Source organism: Anopheles merus, unplaced genomic scaffold (assembly GCF_017562075.2).
Source record: "Anopheles merus strain MAF unplaced genomic scaffold, AmerM5.1 LNR4000460, whole genome shotgun sequence".
NCBI classification, from domain to species: Eukaryota; Metazoa; Arthropoda; class Insecta; order Diptera; family Culicidae; genus Anopheles; species Anopheles merus.
In genome coordinates this window covers 8,126-33,206 of record NW_024428040.1, presented here as the reverse complement: position 1 = coordinate 33,206, position 25,081 = coordinate 8,126, and the positions used below count along the sequence as shown (strand labels likewise).

At 36.1% G+C, this 25,081-nt stretch overlaps 1 protein-coding gene, 1 long non-coding RNA gene and 3 other non-coding genes across 33 annotated transcripts; 4 read left to right on the top strand and 1 right to left on the bottom strand.

The window, feature by feature from the left end:
• LOC121602457 (hrp65 protein-like) lies at positions 1–25,080 on the top strand. 21 transcript variants are annotated; one of them, XM_041931226.1, is made up of 14 exons: positions 4–646; positions 981–1,839; positions 1,935–2,125; positions 2,199–2,384; positions 14,555–14,620; positions 14,682–14,742; positions 14,827–14,883; positions 15,489–15,530; positions 18,844–18,899; positions 19,687–19,742; positions 20,532–20,587; positions 20,813–20,868; positions 21,374–21,429; positions 21,655–21,716. In XM_041931226.1, exons 1-7 carry the CDS (start codon positions 179–181, stop codon positions 14,844–14,846), a joined length of 1,851 nt encoding a protein of 616 aa, XP_041787160.1. In that variant the 5' UTR covers positions 4–178; the 3' UTR covers positions 14,847–14,883; positions 15,489–15,530; positions 18,844–18,899; positions 19,687–19,742; positions 20,532–20,587; positions 20,813–20,868; positions 21,374–21,429; positions 21,655–21,716. The 21 variants fall into 21 exon arrangements, 10 of the variants coding, with proteins under 10 accessions (XP_041787159.1, XP_041787160.1, XP_041787166.1 ...); XM_041931232.1 differs by lacking the exon at positions 21,655–21,716 and adding an exon at positions 21,094–21,149 and having other exon boundaries at positions 21,374–21,415; XR_006006389.1 differs by lacking the exons at positions 4–646; positions 981–1,839; positions 1,935–2,125; ... (3 more) ...; positions 14,827–14,883; positions 15,489–15,530 and adding exons at positions 16,052–16,090; positions 21,094–21,149; positions 22,780–22,835; ... (3 more) ...; positions 24,537–24,626; positions 24,862–25,080 and having other exon boundaries at positions 21,655–21,710.
• LOC121602461 lies at positions 15,333–15,405 on the top strand. Its single transcript, XR_006006409.1, has one exon. It is a non-coding gene; the product is annotated as a small nucleolar RNA SNORD18 (small nucleolar RNA).
• LOC121602460 lies at positions 17,014–23,006 on the bottom strand. Of its 9 annotated transcripts, none has more exons than XR_006006402.1 (11): positions 22,901–23,006; positions 21,495–21,702; positions 21,214–21,421; positions 20,934–21,141; positions 20,785–20,860; positions 20,653–20,691; positions 20,370–20,579; positions 19,527–19,734; positions 18,965–19,106; positions 18,684–18,891; positions 18,591–18,610 (listed from the first exon to the last, which is right to left on the bottom strand). It is a non-coding gene; the product is annotated as an uncharacterized LOC121602460 (long non-coding RNA). The 9 variants fall into 9 exon arrangements; XR_006006408.1 differs by lacking the exon at positions 18,965–19,106 and having other exon boundaries at positions 20,934–20,985; positions 21,066–21,141; XR_006006406.1 differs by lacking the exons at positions 18,591–18,610; positions 18,965–19,106 and adding an exon at positions 17,014–17,050 and having other exon boundaries at positions 18,816–18,891.
• Positions 23,205–23,276, top strand: LOC121602462. The gene has a single exon (XR_006006410.1). It is a non-coding gene; the product is annotated as a small nucleolar RNA U18 (small nucleolar RNA).
• On the top strand, positions 24,067–24,141 carry LOC121602463. Its single transcript, XR_006006411.1, has one exon. It is a non-coding gene; the product is annotated as a small nucleolar RNA U18 (small nucleolar RNA).
• Position 25,081: the final 1 nt, after the last annotated feature.

Here is a 25,081-nt window from a genome sequence, read left to right as displayed (position 1 = left end):
GATGCTCACTTTTTCTTTGTTGCTCGTGGGAAACGGAAGCAAGTTGTTCGCTCATCGTGCCGTCGCTGATCGATTGGTGTGAGCAAGTGAGTGGCTGGCAGTGTAATTGAAAATTACATAATTTTGGATTGTGTATCGGTGTTTAAAAGCTTCCCGAACGTAAAAGAAACAAGCGAAAATGGATGTTGCTGTGAAGCAAGAAATTAATGGGTCCCCGTTGCCGCAGCGTCCACAGCAGCAACCGCATGGTGGTGGTGGGGGTCCCGGCCCTATGCAAGGCAATAATCAAGCTGGGCCCGATCAGCACGGCCCAGGCGGCCCGGGCGGACCTGGTGGACCTGGTGGACCGGGTGGACCCGGCGGACCAGGCGGCCCGGGTGGACCGGGTGGACCGGGAAACAAGAATATGAACAGAAATAATCGCAACAATAGCAAGAATCGCCAGAGCATGCCGAATCGCAATCGCGGTCCGGGTGGTAATGCTGGTGGTGGCGGTGGCAATCCCAACAATAACGGTGGTCCCGGAAACAATCGTCCCGGCAACAACGGAGGAAACCCTCAACAAATGGGAGGAGAGGATTTCGGTCCCAATCAGCACCAGAACCGGGGTGGCATGCATCGCGGCAACAACCGCGGAGGAAATGATGTGAGTAATGTACGCGTTAGCATTTTGCATTTCAAGATGGCGTCCGGGTAGAGCTAGAACACGCGCATATGGCGTAGTCTAGCAAAATGGCCGTTTTTACGGCGGTATCCAAAGAGTAATTACCACATAATGCAAGGCAATTATTGTTACAACCAAATCCTTTACATTTGTGGCGGTTGTTGTAAAACTGTCGAATTTTTTTCCTTTTTAATAATGTAATGTTCATGGTTAGCGTATAACTGCAAAGCGTCGATGTCTCATGAGCATTGTTGCAAGCAAACGCGCGTGTGATGGGTGGAAATAACGTGTTGGTTTTATGGTTTTATTTATTCAGATGGATAACAGTTTCGGCGACCGTCGGCGTGGCGGTGAAGCTTATTTTATCAACGAGAAGCTTCGCCAGCTGGCCGGACCGCTGTTCGAAATTCCACCGATCGAGGCACAGGATGTGAAATTTTCTGGCCGCAATCGGCTGTACGTCGGCAACCTGACCAACGATGTAACGGAGGAAGAGCTGGTTGATATGTTCAAAGTGTACGGCGAGATCAGCGAAGTGTTCATGAACAAGGAGAAAAATTACGCCTTTGTGCGCGTAGATTATCTCTCGAATGCTGAGGCGGCAAAGCGAGGCCTCGACGGTACCACGCGCAAGAACCGTGTGCTACGCGTACGATTTGCCCCGAATGCAACAGCGATCCGCGTCAAAAATCTGACACCGTACGTCACGAACGAGCTGCTGTACAAAGCATTCGAAGTGTTCGGACCACTCGAGCGAGCCGTCGTGCAGGTGGATGAGCGTGGTAAACCGACCGGCGAGGGCATTGTGGAGTTTAAGAACAAGCCCGGCGCGATGGCTGCTATACGATACTGTACGGAGAAATGCTATTTCCTGACCGCGTCACTGCGGCCAGTTATCGTGGAGCCCTACACGTACCAGGATGACAACGATGGGCTGCCGGAAAAGTCGCTCAACAAGAAGCAAAACGACTTCTTGAAGGCACGGCAGCAAGGGCCGCGCTTTGCCGAGCACGGTTCGTTCGAGTTCGAGTATGGCCAACGCTGGAAGCACATGCACGAACTGTTCAAGCAGAAGGCCGAATCGTTGAAGCGCGAGATGATCATGGAGGAGGAAAAGCTCGAAGCACAGATGGAATACGCTCGATATGAGCAGGAAACAGAGTTGCTGCGAGAGCGTAAGTATAATCTTATATGCCGTCAAATACAGGAGAGAGGGTCCGTGGGGGGGAGTTTACGCGGCACTAGTAACTCCTTTCCGTTCATTTTCCAGAACTGCGCCAACGCGAAATGGACCGCGATCGTCAGAAGGCTGAGTGGGAAATGAAGGAGCGCCAAGTGCAGGAGGCCCGTCAACGCAATGACATCCAGATTAAAACGGAACTCGAGGAAATGACTACCAGAATCAAACGATCGGATGAAGAATTGCATCGCAGACAAAAAGAAAACAACATGTTCATGCAGGTAATATGAAGCGAAAAAGAGTGTGTTCTATCGCTTTAAAGCATGGAGAGTTAACTCTTTTTTATTTGCACAGAATCGACAGATGAACATCATCGATCCCCAGCAACAAATGAACGATATGGGTGGTATGGGTAGTGGTGGCGATGGTGGTGGCGGCAGTGGCATCGATAACCGCCGTAACTTTGATATGATGAATCAAGTTGTCGGTGGTGGTGGCGGCGGCGGCGGCGGTGGCGGCAATGGTAACTTCGGCAACATGGTAAGTCGGTCTGTTTTTGTTCTTGATCTAGTGAACTTTTTTTTTCTGTTTTCACTATGCCGTTTCACTTTCTACTTCGGATCAATTGATTCACAAGTTAGTGGAGCGCCGTTATCATCTTCCTAAATGGTCCGCTAACGGAAGCAAATGCTTTTGTAGCACACACTTATAGGCGAGAAACATTTTTGGTGTTTATTTGATGAAGGCTTTTGAAATCGTATGCTTACGAATCATCGATACTGTTTACACAGGATGGATAACCAAATCTTCCGCTACTCTATTATCGATGGTTTCGGTATTTCTTGTTTATGTTTGCAACGACTATCGGTTGGTCATGAATGATGGTGATGGTGATTTGTTAGACAGCAATTAAACTCCATGCAGAGTTGTGAAAACATATGGCACGAATCTATATATTGTAGGAACTTTCCTACAAAACTCAGCTGGTTTATCATTAACTCGTTCTGGTCATAATGTCCGAGTCGTCCTCCACGTCATCTTCGCTAATGTTGTTATGGTTTTTTCCATGATACCCCATTCGGTTAGGCTGGACGAATTTTTTAAGTCGTAAATTTGTCAATTGTAATTGACTAACCATCATTTAGTTCGTAAGCGCGTGTGTATGTTGGAGTCATCATTGAAGTTATGTTTCTTGTCGTGTTTGGAAATTTGTTCTACTAGATGATGAAGATTTTGTATCTTTTTCTCTTGAATTTCGAAACGCACTATAATTACAATAGCGTATAACGCTGACCTAGTAAAATCGTCATGTGTGCTGTACAGCATTAATCAATAACATATTTAAAGACGTTAGTGTAAGTTCTTCTCGCAGTCGATGTGGCAGAGCTGTAATTGTGCATTGAATTTTTCTATGAGAACTTATGGAAACCAATTATGAGACGTCGGTTAAATCACCAAAACTAATTATACGTTTTTTTTTTATGAATCACTCTGAACGGTTCCTGGGAAATGTTCTTCATTTTACTGCTTTCTTGGCTTACTTCCAACATTGAAACAATTATTCAATAATCTTGTGTTAATCCCTGTTAGTCTTACGGAGATTCAAACGTGACTGCTTCGATAGAAGCTGTATGAGGTTCGAATCTCAACCCGTCGACCGTCGACTTGGGGTCGTTTTCGTGGTACAAATGCTCGGGTGAAAGATGCCAAAATTTCCCCTCAGCGCAGGTCCTTCACCTGTGTTATTACACTAAAGCGATTCCGCGCGGATGCATCGATGCTTGAGAATGAACGAGTGTTACTACGCTACCGCAATAATCGGTATTTGGCACACTTGGTGTGCGTTTACGCACACATCAATAACATCTGGTGCAAATTGCGGTTGCAAATTGACTTGGGAGTTTGTCACCTGTTTGGAATAAATACGATTGGAGAATGGATAAACAACCGTTTTTTGTCGTTTTTACCATATATTGCTCCATTACTCGATTAGAATTATTTCTTTCTGTCGTTTTGTCGTATTTCATTTTGGATTGATTAGAAACAAACAAATGGTCTACAATTAATTCCTCTTATTTGTTATATCTATTGCCCGCCCTACACAAGGGGTCGGCAAACTTTTCTACCGAAAGAGCCAAATTATATAACAATGCTAGCACTTGTTGAGCAAAACTAATAATGATAAAATGAGTGAAACTTTTATGAAAAGTATGAAGGTTTAAGATTGTTGCGATTTTTCTCAAATAATCCTAAAAATAACTTCTCTGGCTGGTGTTGAGGGTCTTTACGTTCGCAAATACTTAGCTCTAGCCGGTTAGTTATCAAAAAGTATGTTAATGCTTCTATCATATTATTGACTGATATGTTAGGGTTATGGGGCGATTGTAAGAGTATTTTTTTTTTTTGTCATGGCACACAACATATGAATATTATGGCATTGACATAAATATATTCAAAATTGATATAAACTGAATTTCTCATTCATCCAAGATGATGTTACATTTTTGCACGTATTTTCAACACATCGACTGGTTCATATTAGTTCAAAGATTACCATTTTGAAAATTTGTTCTCTATTCCGCTTTCTTTTTAATGCATATAATTGCATATAATCATACAAGAAGCGCTAAGGAAACCGTTTTATAAATAATCAAAAAGATTTGGTATTATGAGGTTCATAATACTCTAATTGTACAATATTATAATAGTCGTCAGTTTTAAATCATATTGACGAACAGTTATTTCAATATCTCTTCCCTGGTACTGCTATGGTTCTCGTAATGGATTTCGTTGTTCGTGTGATAGGCTTTAAATAAAAGTAATGTATATTTAGTAATGCACTAAGTATCGGTAAATCTTAATACATTAATCCTGGAAATAGATGGTTGATGATTTCGGCGACAGTCCCGTGGCACAGTCGTCAACCACACGACTTCAATAAAGGCCCGTCGTGGGCTCAAGACTAGAATGGTCCGTCCGCCGTAGCAAGTACTGTCTATCCGGCTGCGTGGTACTAAATTAGTCTCGAAAGCCTGAATTGGCTGGCATGTTCGCGTAGGACGTTACGTTACGTTTTATTCGATGTAATCGGTCAAACGACTGAAGTTAAATCCATTAGGATTTAAAAACGCATTCCCATCATGGGATTCTAATGAAAAAATCTAACCTTCCGTACTATTGTTCCATGGATTGTTCCATTCTTATGTAACAATGTACAATTAAGAAGAATGCTTCGACAAGTTCGGTTGTTGCGCCTTAAAACAATATATTTTTAGCATAATTGCGTAATAAAGAAAAAAGTCGATTTAAAAAAAAAAAAAAAAAAAAAAAAAAAAAGAATTTAGCTGCGCATTTACCCTCTAATGGAGTACTCTAGATGTGTATGTGTGTTTATGAATTATGCATTATAGTTTTTAAATAGTTGCTTCTTTTTAAATGTCCGTCCAATCGTCGTTGAAGCTCTTTTGGTATCACATACTATTGATCTATTGACTTATCGCTCTAAAATCGCTTTGCGGTCTTGGTCTGCCTGCCTCAGGAGTGTCCAAAACCGCTTACGGTCTCGCGCCTTCGTCTATCTATCATCAATCCGTTATCCCAGCCTTAATTGCGGTCGCTTCCCAACAACTATTAATCGCTGACTATTGTTAATCTGCGTCGTGATCGTAGTTATAGGTAGATTTTTTGTATTAATTTCTACTGGATTCGTGTAAATCTTGCAAATGATATTTTTATAACATATGTCAAATCCACATCGTGGATTTATCAATTCCGCTACATCAATTCCGGTTGTGAGAGTAAAATAAGTGCCTATATAGAGAAATAGTTTCTGGCTTATGTTCGATAGCCGTGTGATAATCGACCAACCCCGTTGGTTCAGCATGAAACTGCATTTTTTGTGAAATATGCTTTAATTTATTCTTTACATTATTTATTCGTTCGCTCATTAAATTCAACTGACGCCTTTTAATTATTTATATTATCTTATCACATGTAGCTTAACTTAACACGTTGACCGCCCAACGTGTTTGAGTAAATTCCCTGTGAGGCCACAATAACCGATTCAGGGCCCGGCTCGCTTACTTGTACGTTAATGTTAATGTTCAGCGCCTCCTTCACTTCAATATGTTTTTTGTGCATGTAATTTATTGTTCTTCACACATGCCTTGCCTCGGTGCCTGTCTTAGGTTGGGTGAGCGAAACCAAACGTTCAATAGAGAAAAGTGTTGTTTTTATGCGTTTTTACATGAGCTGGTGTTCCACATGCTCGATTCACTCGTATTGCGATGCTTTTCAAATTGTATGATACACAAAACCACACAAACAGATAAGAATTTACTATACTATTAAATCATCATATATTTTACGCTAATGAATAATTCCAAAACGCCGAAGCAAATACAAGCAGTGCGGGGAGAAACATCATCTACCACCCCTCACTTGCGCCGTGTGATCCCTCATGAGGACGTCACAAGGTGACAAGGTGGTGCAAAATAAACAAACCTCGTTTACCGGTACAAGGCAAACTATGGTTCATATTGTTTATTTATAATACAAGGGCTAGAAGGATAACGAACTAACGATTGTCAAGACACCAGATTCCTGACAGTGAAAGACACTTCACGGAGGTTTTTAATCTTAGGTTTGCGATATTTTGTTTCGTTATACCTAACCAAAGAATGCGACTGAGGTTATTGAAACTATGAAAAATGCCTTTTTGAAACAGAGAAGACTACATTCTACTCTATCAAAGAACAGATAATATTATTTTAGCAAAGAAGAATATTATTACACTTATATGATACAAATTGAAATTGAATGACAAAACATTGGAATTAAACAAAATTGAGTGTTAAGCTCCAATTACTATTATTACACAATATTTTTTGCGAAAAATAAACAAAAATTAGTCCACTCTGGGAATGGGCCGGCAACAACGTGGTGCAGTTGTCCATCTAGAACGACTTAAAAATATTATGTTCGTCTTGGGTTCAAGTACCTTATCATGAACAGTGTTGTCTCCCATACGTAGGATTGACTATCCTGCTATGGGGAAAATAAATAAGTCACAAGTACTCAAGCCCACTAGTGGTACTGGCAGGCCTTGACCGCCAACGGTTGTTAGGCCCAAGAAGAAGAAGAAGAAATATCCATTCTGGACCTCCAAAAAAGGTCCTACCAATTTATATTTATACTCGAATTATCACCATCAATGACCATCACCGTACTCGTCGTTGCAAACATAACTATATTGTGACTATCATCGAACAATACAAATTGTTACTTCTGCTATACTTTTACTGGACAAATCAGGTTTTCGGCACGGAAATATTGCTTGATCGTTACAGAAGCGGATTTACGAATTTATGCAATATATTTTTGCAGATAAAAAATCATACATACGAAACTACATATTCTTCCTTCCCATTTTATAAATGGATTAAGTCTATCCAGACGCTATTTGTATTTGTTGCATGTTGCAAACCCATGAAACGTTTAATGAAAATATATTATTCTGGTTTTATTGAATATATTGCAGCAAATTGCAATCATTATTCTATTTTTGTTTTTGTTTTGTTTAACCCTAAATCTATGGATCCCGTTCATAGTCCTTAAATAGCATTGATGTAATGAAATGTGGAAAAAGAAGTATGCTTATCAGAATTAAGATATATAACGTTTGCCATTAAAACCCGAGCAATTGTGAAAATCGCCTTCAGTTACAATTGATTATTTTTAACATAAAGAAGCCCTTCGCTTTATAATATTCACCAATCTTGTGTTCATCAGAAACGTAAAAAAATTAACGCTTAACATAAAATAATTGGCATTAACGTCAGTTCTTTGTGTACTTGTCATGTACTTGTTAGCCTTAAATTAAGTGCTACGGAGCTAAGTTGAAAGTAACAGTTTTTTATGTTTATATGTTGTATGAAAGTCGTTTCAACAACTGTTGGTCTGTTTGAACACAATTGTTTCAGTTGCTATCAAATCAATTTATATTATTTCACAATATTATGTATCTTATACCTTTTGATTTTGATGGTGATTTTATCGTTGACTATCGTCACACTTACCAGGATAGTAAAGTGTCCCACGTCTTATCGACCGCTTATTCAATCCTCCTTCATAAGCGTATAGAAAAGGATGCATTCTGTCGGTCACTTCTTTTTATATGAACCTATCGAACTTAACTATTTATTTCCTACATCCCTGATGTGAACAAACACACATCAGAACCACTAAAATATCGCTGTATTCTAATATTGCCTATACTTGTATACCCGCTCAGCTAAACAACATCATGATTTATGAGAAAATGTCGCCATTTAGCCAGCATACTCGTAAACTCCGCATCTAGATCAATCAATATTTTCGTACCGTCCATCGCTCTATGGGTCTTTTCGCACGGAAGAATGGCGTGTCTTATGAACGACATCTATTCAATATTTCAACAATTTACCATACCAATCATGTATGGGAAGGCATACAGAATGTTGTATGGTCTTCGTCTCCGGTACCACACGATTTTGGAAAGTTCGGTGCGTTCATCGTTTGGGTCGTCTGTCTTGTTCTTAATCGTTCGTTATTTTTATAAAGCAACCAACCCACACCCCTATTTAATATGCTCTTAATTTTGTTGAAATAAATAAATTATTATGATCCTGCCAATATAGGAACCGACCGTCCGAGATTACGATCACGGTCAAAACCGACCAACTCGGTTTGATGATGGACCGCAACCGCAGCAGCAACAGCAGCAACAGCAGCAAATGCATCAACAGCAACAACAACAGCAGCGTGGAAACAATTTCGGAGGCAATCGTAACAATTGGATGAACAATACACCAGATCGTCGTAACAACAATGATGATTTTCAAAACAAGCGCCGACGCTTTTAAAGACACATTTCAGTGAAAAAATTGATTCATAGCGTGGTGTAAAAATCATCGCTGATATTCTCTGTTATATGTCTCTTGAGAAAAGATCAATACGATCTTACTCCATCAAAACGTGCAAGCTCTTAACTACCTGTGCGAGGGACTTCAGAAACTTGTTTACGACTCCTATCGTATTCAACAATTATTTTCCTTCGTGAAATGATTTGACTTTCAATATGGAAACAGAGAGCAAATTTTGACACTTTTATGTTCAACTATTCCCATTGACTTGACTTTATCCATCATTGCGAGTTTTTTAAATCTCTCACTATCGTCAGGATGGTGACGTGTGGATAGCGTTTGTGATTACAGGTTTACCATTTTTCCTTCAGATATTTTTCACCAAATATATGTGTCAATATCAGTTTGATTTTAGTAAAAAACTACAAGTCCTCTTTGAAACCATCATTTATTTCTATAACCATAAACACTTGATCTTGATCTCTTTGGGATGGAAAAATGGGTTGTCTTCTTTTCCCGATGAATAATGAATGTCGCCACTTTTCTAGGCAGATAGGCATGTACTACTACCGACGGAAAAGAACCACAAATAATTTAGTATCCTGGACAAACAATTGTTCGATATAAACAAAACAAATTAGCCAAGTAAGATAATATCCCCATCGAGGGTAGTATAAACTTTTATCAATCGCTAAGGAATAATGTATGTATGTATGACCATTTTTAAATTGATCCTATAGAATACACTAACTCAGTGTAACAAATAAAAGAAAGTAAATTAACTACTGTACTATTTAAACAACTTGGAAACAACTTTTGAAAAAAAAAAACAAATGATGAAAATAATGAACATTATGTTAAAATTGCAGTATTTGCTTCATCAAAATGTAAACCCGGAGAAAAAGATTCACTTCTCTGTGTATGTGGTGTATACTAGTATATTATGTCTAGATCAATTCTTAATACTAACGCTGTGCGGGATCGTTTTTCTACATCTATATTTCTACTTTAGGAGGTATTTCTACATATTTTTAGAGTGGATGAGAAGATCGAACAACTAACTGATGCTTAAATATTTATTTCTCTTTTTTGTGACAAATTTCTTCGTTTAAATATCCAATTAGATGAACATGCGGCTCCGAGTAAGATTAGCCTTGACGACATTTTGACCCAAACGTTTGGGTTCTTAATTAAGAGCAAAACGTCAAACGGGTCGAAGTGTCGTGTCTGAAAGAATCGTCGTACCGTCTATGGCACCCTAACTTGCAAAATTTAAGACGTTTTAAACAGGCCTATAATTAAAAGCAAAGTTTATAGTGTTAACGATATCATACGATCACCAATGATCATTTTGCTACGAACATACTGGCTACACGTTGAGCTAGAACTGAGAATGATTTTTTGTGCTTACTTAAACATTTAACAACCCTATAATTCTATATGTTTCATTTAGTGTGTCTGTCCCCTTCCAATCATATATAGTCATCAGTCATCACCCGCCTGAAGAGTTTGTGACATAACTGGCGTTAACATTGATTAAAATTGATCAGATGAATAATGTGTTTTTTTTTAATCAACCTTAAGATCAGGTTGCAAAGCAAAACTAATAATATATTACAAACATACATCATTGGAATACGAATATAAGAGAATAGCAAATGTATAAGAACAATTCTGTGTATTGTTGTGTTATTATTCAAAGGGGATCCTCTTTGGTATTTTAAATGTGGTTGTCCATTTATTCATTTAGTATTCATGTTGTGAATTACCTGATTCTTAATTGTACTGAATTGGGTAGTTTTTAAATTTAATTTCAAATCAAACCGCTTACTTACTACTAACTAAAAACAAAACAAATGACAAATTGTCGCTTGTTGAGATTTGTCAATTAACGATTAGCCTTACTACACTTTTTGTTGTTTTAATTTTGTAGATGGTGTGTATTAACGTTCTTATGTTCTTATCTGATTATTCATGTCATTATTAAAATCACATCATTAGGATTCAATTTATGTTGTTTGACATTTGTTTCCATAATTGAATGTTAGTAGAGTCTCTGCATGAAATCATTCGTGATTTTGATTAAATTTTTCACAAATTATATACAAAACTAATCATGTAATGATTTTACCCTTTCAAAAACCTGCACGTAGATTCGTCTCTAAATGCATTTAAGTTTAAATTACAGGTAGTCCCAGAGATACGCGGTACCTTTGTATATTGGGTACCGTGTGAGGGTGTGAGATGCGGGGTTTTCTAAATTTGAGAAATTTTGCACTGATTTGAAAATTGTAATTGGTTTGACATGTCAATTGTCAAATACTAAATAAATGGCAGTTGTTCAAATTTATTTAAAACGAATATTAGATATATTCCAGCTGGAAACCACGAACTTCGACATACGAGGCTCCTCCGCATTTATAGTCTGCATTTACAGCATCGCGTATCTCGGGGACAACTTGTACATTTAAAAAAATATATTTACCAATTGCTTTTGCGATGCTATAAATGTAAATCTATTTTGTTGACATTTCAAGTATTAGGATTAGGCATTGAACAAGTCGCGACCATGCGTCGTACGTCGTACGTGATCTTTTCAACTATTTAATGTGGTATTTTTTATTGGCTTAAACTCTTCAAACTGTCCTCTGTGCAACGCAGCATAACATTGGTGTGTAATATGAGCTATTATTATAAACACGTTATTATACATAAACACCTTTTTGTCTATGATGGGGAAGTTAGTCCGCTTTTGATCAGCCTCGAAAATATGCAAAGACAATCCTGGAGGATTGAAAATCGTTATTACAAGAATAGCGTCATGCCTGCTACTGAAGTTGGAAGTCGTCGTGCGGGACTGTGCTTAACAATGTTTCTTTATTGACTTTGTGAAACGATGAAAGATCATTATCGCTGCTAGTTTAGAACGTCAAATGATGGAGCAAAATAGAGTTCATACAACGCTTTCGTCTACACGAGGTTATTGGATTCAAAAGAACTTGTTTGCCGCAAGTGCGTGATACGCCTACACCGTCTGCTTCCACATATCGTCAATATATCGTCGTGGCTAAGTGATGATGCATTCTCGATTTTATGCCGCGTCACATACGGCATAATATCTATATCTTCTCTCATCTTGTTGCCGCTGGTTGGTGTGTGCCAACGCGTATGTTTATATAGGTAATATAAAAATTATATAGTTAATGCACAATTTTCACATCTATGTTTTATTAATTTTAAGCTAATCGAATAAGAATTTCGTTTTATTTATTTTAACAGCTAAAACGCTTAATGAAAACTGGAAAAAAGAGCAGTAAATAATAATACGTATACTGTTATAGTTTGCTTGGAAAATATTTGAACATTGATCGGATTATTGATAGTTTTTAGGAAAACTTCAACGTGTTACCGATCGTCTAGTTTCTTCGAATTAAAAATATCTATTGTTTCGTGGCAACTTCTGATATGCTCATTAGGAAACACTTGTGTCGTATGTAAGGTGTATATGACATCAACTTCGCATATGCTACCACCATGTAGCCCCAATATGTTAGAAATTAACTTGTTCAAGTGACAAATAAAAATTGGATTTCGTATGACACAATTCATACAAACAAAATATTTAAACAATACGAGCTATTTTACATGCATAAATGTTTTCTTCGATATTATTTTGGCCGAACTTGCCAAGGGGATCATTTTACATTCATAAATGATATTATTCGATATTATTTTGGCCGAACTTACCAGGAGGATCATTTTTGAATGATTTTTACATAAAAAAGAATTCTATTAATCAATTCGATAAATGTTTCAAGATTTGCGTGTCCATGCACTGTTGATCTTACATTAATTTATAATATGCTCATGATTGCGCAAAATGTTCAGAAATTACAATAAATGAACATCATATAAAACATTTTTGTAATATAAAAATATTTTACGTTACATTAACACAAGGCATAAAACATGTATGTTTTGCTATCTGTATGATGTTATGTTGGATATTCCCGTTATCGTAATAGGTTTATTGTCGAAAACTGTTAAAATGCATGTAGAGAGTAACTACAAAACATAGCAGTTTGGAGTTCCATTTTGTAAAGAGAGTGGGAACATAGCATACATAATATGGTATGATCATGATCATACTGCTCCTTAGAACCGACACGTATTGATTGAGCACAATGTGTATGTGTTGACGTTGAAATTAAGCAACGCATGTTACAATAGTTTTACAGTTATTATTTGTGTTCCAACTATTTTGATATCCATTCGATTCGAATCAATAACATTATAATACAAAGCGAGCGTTTCCATTTGTCATTAAAATTTTTCCCAGACAATAATATAATTATTACAATATATACAAATTCAATGTGGAATCGGTTTTAAATGTTCATTACAGGTGTTTTCAGGGGTTCTCATAATTTTGGGACACTTTCTTGGCTTCTTTTTCTTGCCGGAAATGAATTGTGTGTGACGAGAATTGAACTCTGTAGTACCCTTTTTGAATATTCACATTGGAAATTCTTATTTAATATGTGCAAAAATGCGTAACACAAAGTAAAAGTTCGTTTTCCCAGAGGAAAAAGTCAAGGAAAGTGTCTAAAATTCGGAGACCCTAGAAAATCCTGTAACAACATACCTTTCATTTTCATTAATTAGATTCATTATTGCTGCCCTAAAGCTCGCCGCTGATTTAATTGATTAGCAAATTGCTGCATTGAGCTTCACCGGATGGATGCTAATTTGCAACATTAGCAATTAGTATCAGCTTGTTGTGTGTGTTTTTTTTTTTCTATTTCTCAAATTATATTTTTGTATATTTTGTCCGTTTGGCTGTAGACCGTAAAATTCCATTAAATAAGTATTTTAAACTAAAGGGTTTGATTTGCGAGCATTTAGAAGTATAAGATTCTTATGTAGAAATATGTATTCAACAAAATTTATTATGCAAATACAAATCCTTGAAATCGTCCATGCAGCTCTGCTTGTCTGTATATGAAATATTCAACATCAATACAATCCGATTTGGATTTATTGGAATACATGTTCAATAAATGTTCAAACGATTGTTAAGGAACTGAACTGAAGTATTATTTATTTTGTAATAGATTTTTATAATAATACGGAAGTTTACGAAAGTATAGAAGTATTTTTTTAAGTAATTAAGGTTCATTGTACGACTTGGAAACACATCGTATCGTACCCTACCATCCATTAATGTTGAAAACTTTTTCGAGATAAATTCAAATTGTTTGTATCGTATCATATGTTGCATTATAAAGCACCATAAAACCAAAAAATTGCTGCAAGAAAAGTTATTAAAAGGCATATGGTTCCATAGGTGCTGTTACGGATTGTGGGTTTCACTATTGCCCCTACACTGATAGCCCATAGATCCTCACTTCAATGGAGATTGTTATTTGTATAACTATTTGCGAATCGTATTATCTGTGAATCAAACATGCAACTGTGCAAGATGATCGAGTTCGGTCGAAATGAACAGCGCCTGTATTGAACACTCAATGAATGTTCATTATATTACATCAAAATTATTATAATAAGAAGGGTGAACAAAAAAAATCACACATTCAAAGCATTCTTCAAACAATTTGTTAGGTAAATAAAATAAACAAGATTAGTCATAATCTTTTAAAAATTGACTTGCGCGCGCATTTCAACATTTTGAAGGAACGTAATTCGCTAAAATCTACTATCAGAACGGTGAAATTCTAACGAATTTTGTTTTTACTTCCATTCTTCTGCACCTACATTTTACTATGAACAATGTGACGCATCGGATAGTTTGAACAAGAATACTTAAGCGAACTGCTAAAACTGCTTGGAACTGGATCAAGGGACAATGCGCAGGTAAATAATGAGTTATTGATACTATAAAAACATGTTAAAATACATCCATTATTTCTTGCAGGGTCCAAATAACATCAACATGAAAGGAAAGACAGCGAATAAAAAGAAAACATTCAGAGGAGGTAAGCACATCCTTCTTTTGCTTGAAATCATGTGATAAATATTGATATGTGTTAATGTATGTTTTTGCTTCTTGTTTGTTTTAGGACCTAGACCGAATAAATGAACTTTTTTCTTCAATTCAGTTGACACTGTAAATAGAGGTATATTTTAATCAAATCTTGATCTATATTTCACTTCAATATTGGAAAGTTTTACGAATTCAATTAGAAACGATTCATTAATCGGGTTGTATTTTTTCCATACTAAATAAAACATTGCACTTCATTGTTTATAACGCGTGACATAATTGTATAAAATGGTACACATAAACATTGTTTTGTTCATTAGGTATTACGGACTTCGCTCGTCCCTTATGAATACGAAAAAATGTTGTCGTTTTTCTGCTTAAGAAAAGATACTACATTGTTAAGTATCGTTCATTACAAACTTCAATCGTTGCTTGATAAAGATCGTGTTTTCCTAGACAATTCTAACAAAAATGAGCTGATCTTTCGAAATATCCCAGCGACATCGTGCATCTTTGAAACTCTTCATAAAGCAAACTAATTTGAATCGTAAAACATTTCTTTCATTAATATATGTAATATTAATGCTATGATGAAACATTTTGGTCCGTGTTTATGAAATTCTATGATTATTCAAGAACTTATTTTTCTGATCAAATTAAGAAAATTTGCTTTCCTAATTTTGAACAAATAACAAAAAAATATATTTGCGAACTTTTTATTTTTTTCTTCATTTCCAGAAACTTTTTGAATCTTTAAACGCCTCTGCGTGTAATTTCAAAGTAAGTAAATACTATAATAAGCGGCAACCGAATAACAATTTTAGTTATAAAGGTATACATTGCTTTACAAATGTACTTTGTATTGAAATACTGCATTTTGTAGTAAAACCTTTTGGGATTTTATTCAATTTTGAAGAAAAATTACTTCTTAATTTGTAAAGCTATAACATACACATACTCACAACGTTAGAACATTACAACTATCCTAACATTCTTAATCGAAAATCCTCAACTTGGTAGCCTTTTTGGTAAACGCTACAAAATTTTGCTATTCAAATACATGTGAAGTTTTGTGAACTTATACATATTACTTATGTTGTTGCTCTCAATGATGAAAGAATTACCGTTTGAACGTCATGAAACAATTTCTTCGGCTGCTTAAACTCATTACAAAAACTACTTTTAGTCTGACGAATGCAACAACGAAAAATTATCCCCCAAAATGAGTGTTCATAATGGACGTAGAGTATACTAACGATGTTGTTTCTTCTTCTTTTATGGCAGGATTTCCGAAGGATTGCACAAGTCATCCGGAATCAGTGGATCCACCAACTGAAAAGGTAAGAAATATTTTAAAAAATCGTTTGATAGTGAATGTTGGTGCTCTCAATGATGAAAGAATTACCGTTTGAACGTCATGAAACAATTTCATCGGCTGCTTAAACTCATTCCAAAAACTATTTTTAGTCTGATTAATTCCACAACGAAAAATCAGCTTCCGAAACGAGTGTTGATATTGGACGAAGAGTATACTAACGATTTTGTTTCTTCTTGTTTTATGGCAGGATTTCCGAAGGATCACACAAGTCATCCGGAATCAGTGGATCCACCAACTGAAAAGGTAAGAAATGTTTTAAAAAATCGTTTGATAGTGAATGTTGGTGCTCTCAATGATGAAAGAATTACCGTTTGAACGTCATGAAACAATTTCATCGGCTGCTTAAACTCATTCCAAAAACTATTTTTAGTCTGATGAATGCCACAACGAAAACTTATCCCCTAAAATGAGTGTTCATAATGGACGTAGAGTATACTAACGATTTTGTTTCTTCTTGTTTTATGGCAGGATTTCCGAAGGATTGCACAAGTCATCCGGAAACAGTGGATCCACCAACTGAAAATGTAAGAAATGTTTTAAAAAATCGTTTGATAGTGAATGTTGGTGCTCTCTATGATGAAAGAATTACCGTTTGAACGTCATGAAACAATTTCATCGGCTGCTAAAACTCATTCCAAAAACTATTTTTAGTCTGATGAATGCCACAACGAAAACTTATCCCCCAAAATGAGTGTTCATAATGGACGTAGAGTATACTAACGATTTTGTTTCTTCTTGTTTTATGGCAGGATTTCCGAAGGATCACACAAGTCATCCGGAAACAGTGGATCCACCAACTGGAAAGGTAAGAAATATTTTAAAAAATCGTTTGATAGTGAATGTTGGTGCTCTCAATGATGAAAGAATTACCGTTTGAACGTCATGAAACAATTTCATCGGCTGCTTAAACTCATTACAAAAACTTCTTTTAGTCTGACGAATGCAACAACGAAAATTATCCCCAAAAATGAGAGTTCATAATGGACGTAGAGTATACTAACGATGTTGTTTCTTCTTGTTTTATGGCAGGATTTCCGAAGGATTGCACAAGTCATCCGGAATCAGTGGATCCACCAACTGAAAAGGTAAGAAATGTTTTAAAAAATCGTTTGATAGTGAATGTTGGTGCTCTCAATGATGAAAGAATTACCGTTTGAACGTCATGAAACAATTTCATCGGCTGCTAAAACTCATTCCAAAAACTATTTTTAGTCTGATGAATGCCACAACGAAAACTTATCCCCCAAAATGAGTGTTCATAATGGACGTAGAGTATACTAACGATTTTGTTTCTTCTTGTTTTATGGCAGGATTTCCGAAGGATTGCACAAGTCATCCGGAATCAGTGGATCCACCAACTGAAAAGGTAAGAAATGTTTTAAAAAATCGTTTGATAGTGAATGTTGGTGCTCTCAATGATGAAAGAATTACCGTTTGAACGTCATGAAACAATTTCATCGGCTGCTTAAACTAATTCCAAAAACTATTTTTAGTCTGATTAATTCCACAACGAAAAATCAGCTTCCGAAACGAGTGTTGATATTGGACGAAGAGTATACTAACGATTTTGTTTCTTCTTGTTTTATGGCAGGATTTCCGAAGGATTGCACAAGTCATCCGGAATCAGTGGATCCACCAACTGAAAAGGTAAGAAATGTTTTAAAAAATCGTTTGATAGTGAATGTTGGTGCTCTCAATGATGAAAGAATTACCGTTTGAACGTCATGAAACAATTTCATCGGCTGCTAAAACTCATTCCAAAAACTATTTTTAGTCTGATGAATGCCACAACGAAAACTTATCCCCCAAAATGAGTGTTCATAATGGACGTAGAGTATACTAACGATTTTGTTTCTTCTTGTTTTATGGCAGGATTTCCGAAGGATTGCACAAGTCATCCGGAATCAGTGGATCCACCAACTGAAAAGGTAAGAAATGTTTTAAAAAATCGTTTGATAGTGAATGTTGGTGCTCTCAATGATGAAAGAATTACCGTTTGAACGTCATGAAACAATTTCATCGGCTGCTAAAACTCATTCCAAAAACTATTTTTAGTCTGATTAATTCCACAACGAAAAATCAGCTTCCGAAACGAGTGTTGATATTGGACGAAGAGTATACTAACGATTTTGTTTCTTCTTGTTTTATGGCAGGATTTCCGAAGGATTGCACAAGTCATCCGGAATCAGTGGATCCACCAACTGAAAAGGTAAGAAATGTTATAAAAAATCGTTTGATAGTGAATGTTGGTGCTCTCAATGATGAAAGAATTACCGTTTGAACGTCATGAAACAATTTCATCGGCTGCTTAAACTCATTCCAAAAACTATTTTTAGTCTGATGAATGCCACAACGAAAACTTATCCCCCAAAATGAGTGTTCATAATGGACGTAGAGTATACTAACGATTTTGTTTCTTCTTGTTTTATGGCAGGATTTCCGAAGGATCACACAAGTCATCCGGAAACAGTGGATCCACCAACTGGAAAGGTAAGAAATATTTTAAAAAATCGTTTGATAGTGAATGTTGGTGCTCTCAATGATGAAAGAATTACCGTTTGAACGTCATGAAACAATTTCATCGGCTGCTAAAACTCATTCCAAAAACTATTTTTAGTCTGATGAATGCCACAACGAAAACTTATCCCCCAAAATGAGTGTTCATAATGGACGTAGAGTATACTAACGATTTTGTTTCTTCTTGTTTTATGGCAGGATTTCCGAAGGATTGCACAAGTCATCTGGAATCAGTGGATCCACCAACTGAAAAGGTAAGAAATGTTATAAAAAATCGTTTGATAGTGAATGTTGGTGCTCTCAATGATGAAAGAATTACCGTTTGAACGTCATGAAACAATTTCATCGGCTGCTTAAACTCATTCCAAAAACTATTTTTAGTCTGATTAATTCCACAACGAAAAATCAGCTTCCGAAACGAGTGTTGATATTGGACGTAGAGTATACTAACGATTTTGTTTCTTCTTGTTTTATGGCAGGATTTCCGAAGGATCACACAAGTCATCCGGAAACAGTGGATCCACCAACTGGAGAGGTAAGAAATATTTTAAAAAATCGTTTGATAGTGAATGTTGGTGCTCTCAATGATGAAAGAATTACCGTTTGAACGTCATGAAACAATTTCATCGGCTGCTAAAACTTATTCCAAAAACTATTTTTAGTCTGATGAATGCCACAACGAAAACTTATCCCCTAAAATGAGTGTTCATAATGGACGTAGAGTATACTAACGATTTTGTTTCTTCTTGTTTTATGGCAGGATTTCCGAAGGATTGCACAAGTCATCCGGAAACAGTGGATCCACCAACTGGAAAGGTAAGAAATATTTTAAAAAATCGTTTGATAGTGAATGTTGGTGCTCTCAATGATGAAAGAATTACCGTTTGAACGTCATGAAACAATTTCATCGGCTGCTAAAACTCATTCCAAAAACTATTTTTAGTCTGATTAATTCCACAACGAAAAATCAGCTTCCGAAACGAGTGTTGATATTGGACGAAGAGTATACTAACGATTTTGTTTCTTCTTGTTTTATGGCAGGATTTCCGAAGGATTGCACAAGTCAACCGGAATCAGTGGATCCACCAACTGAAAAGGTAAGAAATGTTTTAAAAAATCGTTTGATAGTGAATGTTGGTGCTCTCAATGATGAAAGAATTACCGTTTGAACGTCATGAAACAATTTCATCGGCTGCTTAAACTCATTCCAAAAACTATTTTTAGTCTGATTAATTCCACAACGAAAAATCAGCTTCCGAAACGAGTGTTGATATTGGACGAAGAGTATACTAACGATTTTGTTTCTTCTTGTTTTATGGCAGGATTTCCGAAGGATTGCACAAGTCATCCGGAATCAGTGGATCCACCAACTGAAAAGGTAAGAAATGTTTTAAAAAATCGTTTGATAGTGAATGTTGGTGCTCTCAATGATGAAAGAATTACCGTTTGAACGTCATGAAACAATTTCATCGGCTGCTAAAACTTATTCCAAAAACTATTTTTAGTCTGATGAATGCCACAACGAAAACTTATCCCCTAAAATGAGTGTTCATAATGGACTTAGAGTATACTAACGATTTTGTTTCTTCTTGTTTTATGGCAGGATTTCCGAAGGATTGCACAAGTCATCCGGAAACAGTGGATCCACCAACTGGAAAGGTAAGAAATATTTTAAAAAATCGTTTGATAGTGAATGTTGGTGCTCTCAATGATGAAAGAATTACCGTTTGAACGTCATGAAACAATTTCATCGGCTGCTAAAACTCATTCCAAAAACTATTTTTAGTCTGATGAATGCCACAACGAAAACTTATCCCCCAAAATGAGTGTTCATAATGGACGTAGAGTGTATACTAACGATTTTGTTTCTTCTTGTTTTATGGCAGGATTTCCGAAGGATTGCATAAGTCATCCGGAATCAGTGGATCCACCAACTGAAAAGGTAAGAAATGTTTTAAAAAATCGTTTGATAGTGAATGTTGGTGCTCTCAATGATGAAAGAATTACCGTTTGAACGTCATGAAACAATTTCATCGGCTGCTAAAACTCATTCCAAAAACTATTTTTAGTCTGATGAACGCCACAACGAAAACTTATCCCCTAAAATGAGTGTTCATAATGGACGTAGAGTATACTAACGATTTTGTTTCTTCTTGTTTTATGGCAGGATTTCCGAAGGATTGCACAAGTCATCCGGAAACAGTGGATCCTCCAACTGAAAATGTAAGAAATGTTTTAAAAAATCGTTTGATAGTGAATGTTGGTGCTCTCAATGATGAAAGAATTACCGTTTGAACGTCATGAAACAATTTCATCGGCTGCTAAAACTCATTCCAAAAACTATTTTTAGTCTGATGAATGCCACAACGAAAACTTATCCCCCAAAATGAGTGTTCATAATGGACGTAGAGTATACTAACGATTTTGTTTCTTCTTGTTTTATGGCAGGATTTCCGAAGGATTGCAAAAGTCATCCGGAATCAGTGGATCCACCAACTGAAAAGGTAAGAAATGTTTTAAAAATCGTTTGATAGTGAATGTTGGTGCTCTCAATGATGAAAGAATTACCGTTTGAACGTCATGAAACAATTTCATCGGCTGCTTAAACTCATTCCAAAAACTATTTTTAGTCTGATTAATTCCACAACGAAAAATCAGCTTCCGAAACGAGTGTTGATATTGGACGAAGAGTATACTAACGATTTTGTTTCTTCTTGTTTTATGGCAGGATTTCCGAAGGATTGCACAAGTCAACCGGAATCAGTGGATCCACCAACTGAAAAGGTAAGAAATGTTTTAAAAAATCGTTTGATAGTGAATGTTGGTGCTCTCAATGATGAAAGAATTACCGTTTGAACGTCATGAAACAATTTCATCGGCTGCTTAAACTCATTCCAAAAACTATTTTTAGTCTGATTAATTCCACAACGAAAAATCAGCTTCCGAAACGAGTGTTGATATTGGACGAAGAGTATACTAACGATTTTGTTTCTTCTTGTTTTATGGCAGGATTTCCGAAGGATTGCACAAGTCAACCGGAATCAGTGGATCCACCAACTGAAAAGGTAAGAAATGTTTTAAAAAATCGTTTGATAGTGAATGTTGGTGCTCTCAATGATGAAAGAATTACCGTTTGAACGTCATGAAACAATTTCATCGGCTGCTTAAACTCATTCCAAAAACTATTTTTAGTCTGAATAATTCCACAACGAAAAATCAGCTTCCGAAACGAGTGTTGATATTGGACGTAGAGTATACTAACGATTTTGTTTCTTTTTGTTTTATGGCAGGATTTCCGAAGGATTGCACAAGTCATCCGGAATCAGTGGATCCACCAACGGAAAAGGTAAGAAATGTTTTAAAAAATCGTTTGATAGTGAATGTTGGTGCTCTCAATGATGAAAGAATTACCGTTTGAACGTCATGAAACAATTTCATCGGCTGCTTAAACTCATTCCAAAAACTATTTTTAGTCTGATGAATGCCACAACGAAAACTTATCCCCTAAAATGAGTGTTCATAATGGACGTAGAGTATACTAACGATTTTGTTTCTTCTTGTTTTATGGCAGGATTTCCGAAGGATTGCACAAGTCATCCGGAAACAGTGGATCCACCAACTGAAAATGTAAGAAATGTTTTAAAAAATCGTTTGATAGTGAATGTTGGTGCTCTCAATGATGAAAGAATTACCGTTTGAACGTCATGAAACAATTTCATCGGCTGCTAAAACTCATTCCAAAAACTATTTTTAGTCTGATGAATGCCACAACGAAAACTTATCCCCAAAATGAGTGTTCATAATGGACGTAGAGTGTATACTAACGATTTTGTTTCTTCTTGTTTTATGGCAGGATTTCCGAAGGATTGCACAAGTCATCCGGAATCAGTGGATCCACCAACTGGAAAGGTAAGAAATATTTTAAAAAATCGTTTGATATTGAATGTTGGTGCTCTCAATGATGAAAGAATTACCGTTTGAACGTCATGAAACAATTTCATCGGCTGCTTAAACTCATTACAAAAACTATTTTTAGTCTGATGAATGCCACAACGAAAAATCAGCTTCCGAAACGAGTGTTGATATTGGACGAAGAGTATACTAACGATTTTGTTTCTTCTTGTTTTATGGCAGGATTTCCGAAGGATCACACAAGTCATCCGGAATCAGTGGATCCACCAACTGGAAAGGTAAGAAATGTTTTAAAAAATCGTTTGATAGTGAATGTTGGTGCTCTCAATGATGAAAGAATTACCGTTTGAACGTCATGAAACAATTTCATCGGCTGCTTAAACTCATTCCAAAAACTATTTTTAGTCTGATGAATGCCACAACGAAAAATCAGCTTCCGAAACGAGTGTTGATATTGAACGAAGAGTATATTAACGATTTTGTTTCTTCTTGTATTCTGGCAGGTTATCTGAGTTTCAACTTTGGTTTAGGATGATTTTTTTTCGAGAAGATCTGTTGGTGGTGGATAATGGAACGCTTGTTTGATATAGGTATGGTTATAATTCGTTTATTTCATTCTTACTTTCTTTTATTTCTTACGCAATACTTCTGTGATGAAAATATTTGGTCCGTGTTTATGAAATTGTATGATTTTATAGCAATCCATATTTCTGATACATATCATCTTTTAAAATTTTAATAAGATGTTGTAGAATAGGATCTCACTATTCATTCCACTCTTTCTTTACAGATTACAACCAAGTCAATTTATTCCATCAGCGTCCGGATCTTAATGCTGCTGATGCTATATACAAAAATAAGCTATGGACGTTAATAACAAGAAAAGAAAGGTAAAGTAAACTCGTATTTTTGAAATAACTGCATGTCTATGAAATAATGAACCAGGTGGAAATGGTGATGCGATTAAGTGAAAGTTTTCAACTACGTATGTAATGAATATAAAGTTTTACCTTATTCTGAACTCGTGCCTATCCGCAACGTCTGATAATTTTCTCATATACTTCGGAGCGTCAATTCAATATTGTCAATTTGTCAAACTTATGTCGCATTTCAAATGAATAGATTAACTATGATTGAATGATTTGTTTTAAATATTTAATCAAGTGAGCATTCCTTTGGTCTACTTCAATGTGTATGGACTAGTTCAGCGGTCGGCAAACTTTACGACCGAAAGAGCCAAATTCTACAATAATATTCGTAGAGTTTCACGTGAAGAGCCAAATTGTTGAACCTAGATAAAAAATGCGTGAAAGTTCTATGAAATATATGAACTGTTAAGTGAACTGCCATAACAAAGCCATCTAAATCAAACAGCCGCATTTTGCTGATCGCTGAACTAGTTTAAAAGTCACGTGAACGGAAGATCAGATCGCGACCCTACTATGCAATACCTACCTCCCATCTGGTCTCATTAGGCAATAGACTTAAATATCATTAACATTTAAAAATTATATGATGAACATTCAATTGGTCCGTGTTTATGACTTTGTTTGATTATTTTACTTATCCAATCTTCTGATATATATAATTCTAAAGTCATAAATACTACGTTATACTCGCTTTAACCGTATTTTTATTAACTTACTATTGTTATCTTGTAATTCCAGACAACTTTATAAAAATGTGATGTGGTATAAATGATAGAAATCTACAAATATATAGTACAGGTAATAGAGTTTTCGAAATGAAACAAATTATATCCATTATTAAACTAAGATTTATGATATGCTACTTAAAAAAAGCACACTCTACTGTGATGAAATGCAACAAAAAATAATGTCTTCTATCCCCGGCTGAAATTAATGATTGACAACATGTTTCTGACAAATCAATGGTCGCATGTAGTCTGCAAATTATGCTTATTTGGAAAACTATTTTGATTAATGATTTTTTTATTTTATGTTTTGGTTTCGCAATAGGTTTCCTGGATATCTCTGGGCGCTGATCATGCTTCCTGTATCATGGCGAAACGAAGGAAATGTGTTGCATGTAAAATGTAAAATGAGCAGGTATGTAAATACAGTGAGAATAAAGGACGTGCTGCTGTAGTGATGCTGAGCGAATGATGAAATTTATTTCTATTATATCAAGTCTTCTTTTCCCGACTGATACAACAGTGATCGATAAGATTTCTTTCTGATAACGCTTTGCAAACCTTCAGCCCACGTTATACTGATTATCGTCGTGTGTTAATTATACTACTTCTTAACATTTTCGTTTGTGATCTTATTTTTGTGCCTATAGCTATCGGAAAGAAGGATTGTACACGACCTGGTGTGCAAAAGAATGCATTTCGTTTGCGGCATCGGAGTCCTGTTGCATGCTGGCAACAAACCGTTATTTTAAGTACCTAAGAGAAGATGCTGCTATTGAAAGCTGTATATGAATAAGTTTCGGTTGTTTTTAAAATCGTACACGTGTTTGTGACATCACGTTCAGGATGAGAAATAAAATTTATTTCCAA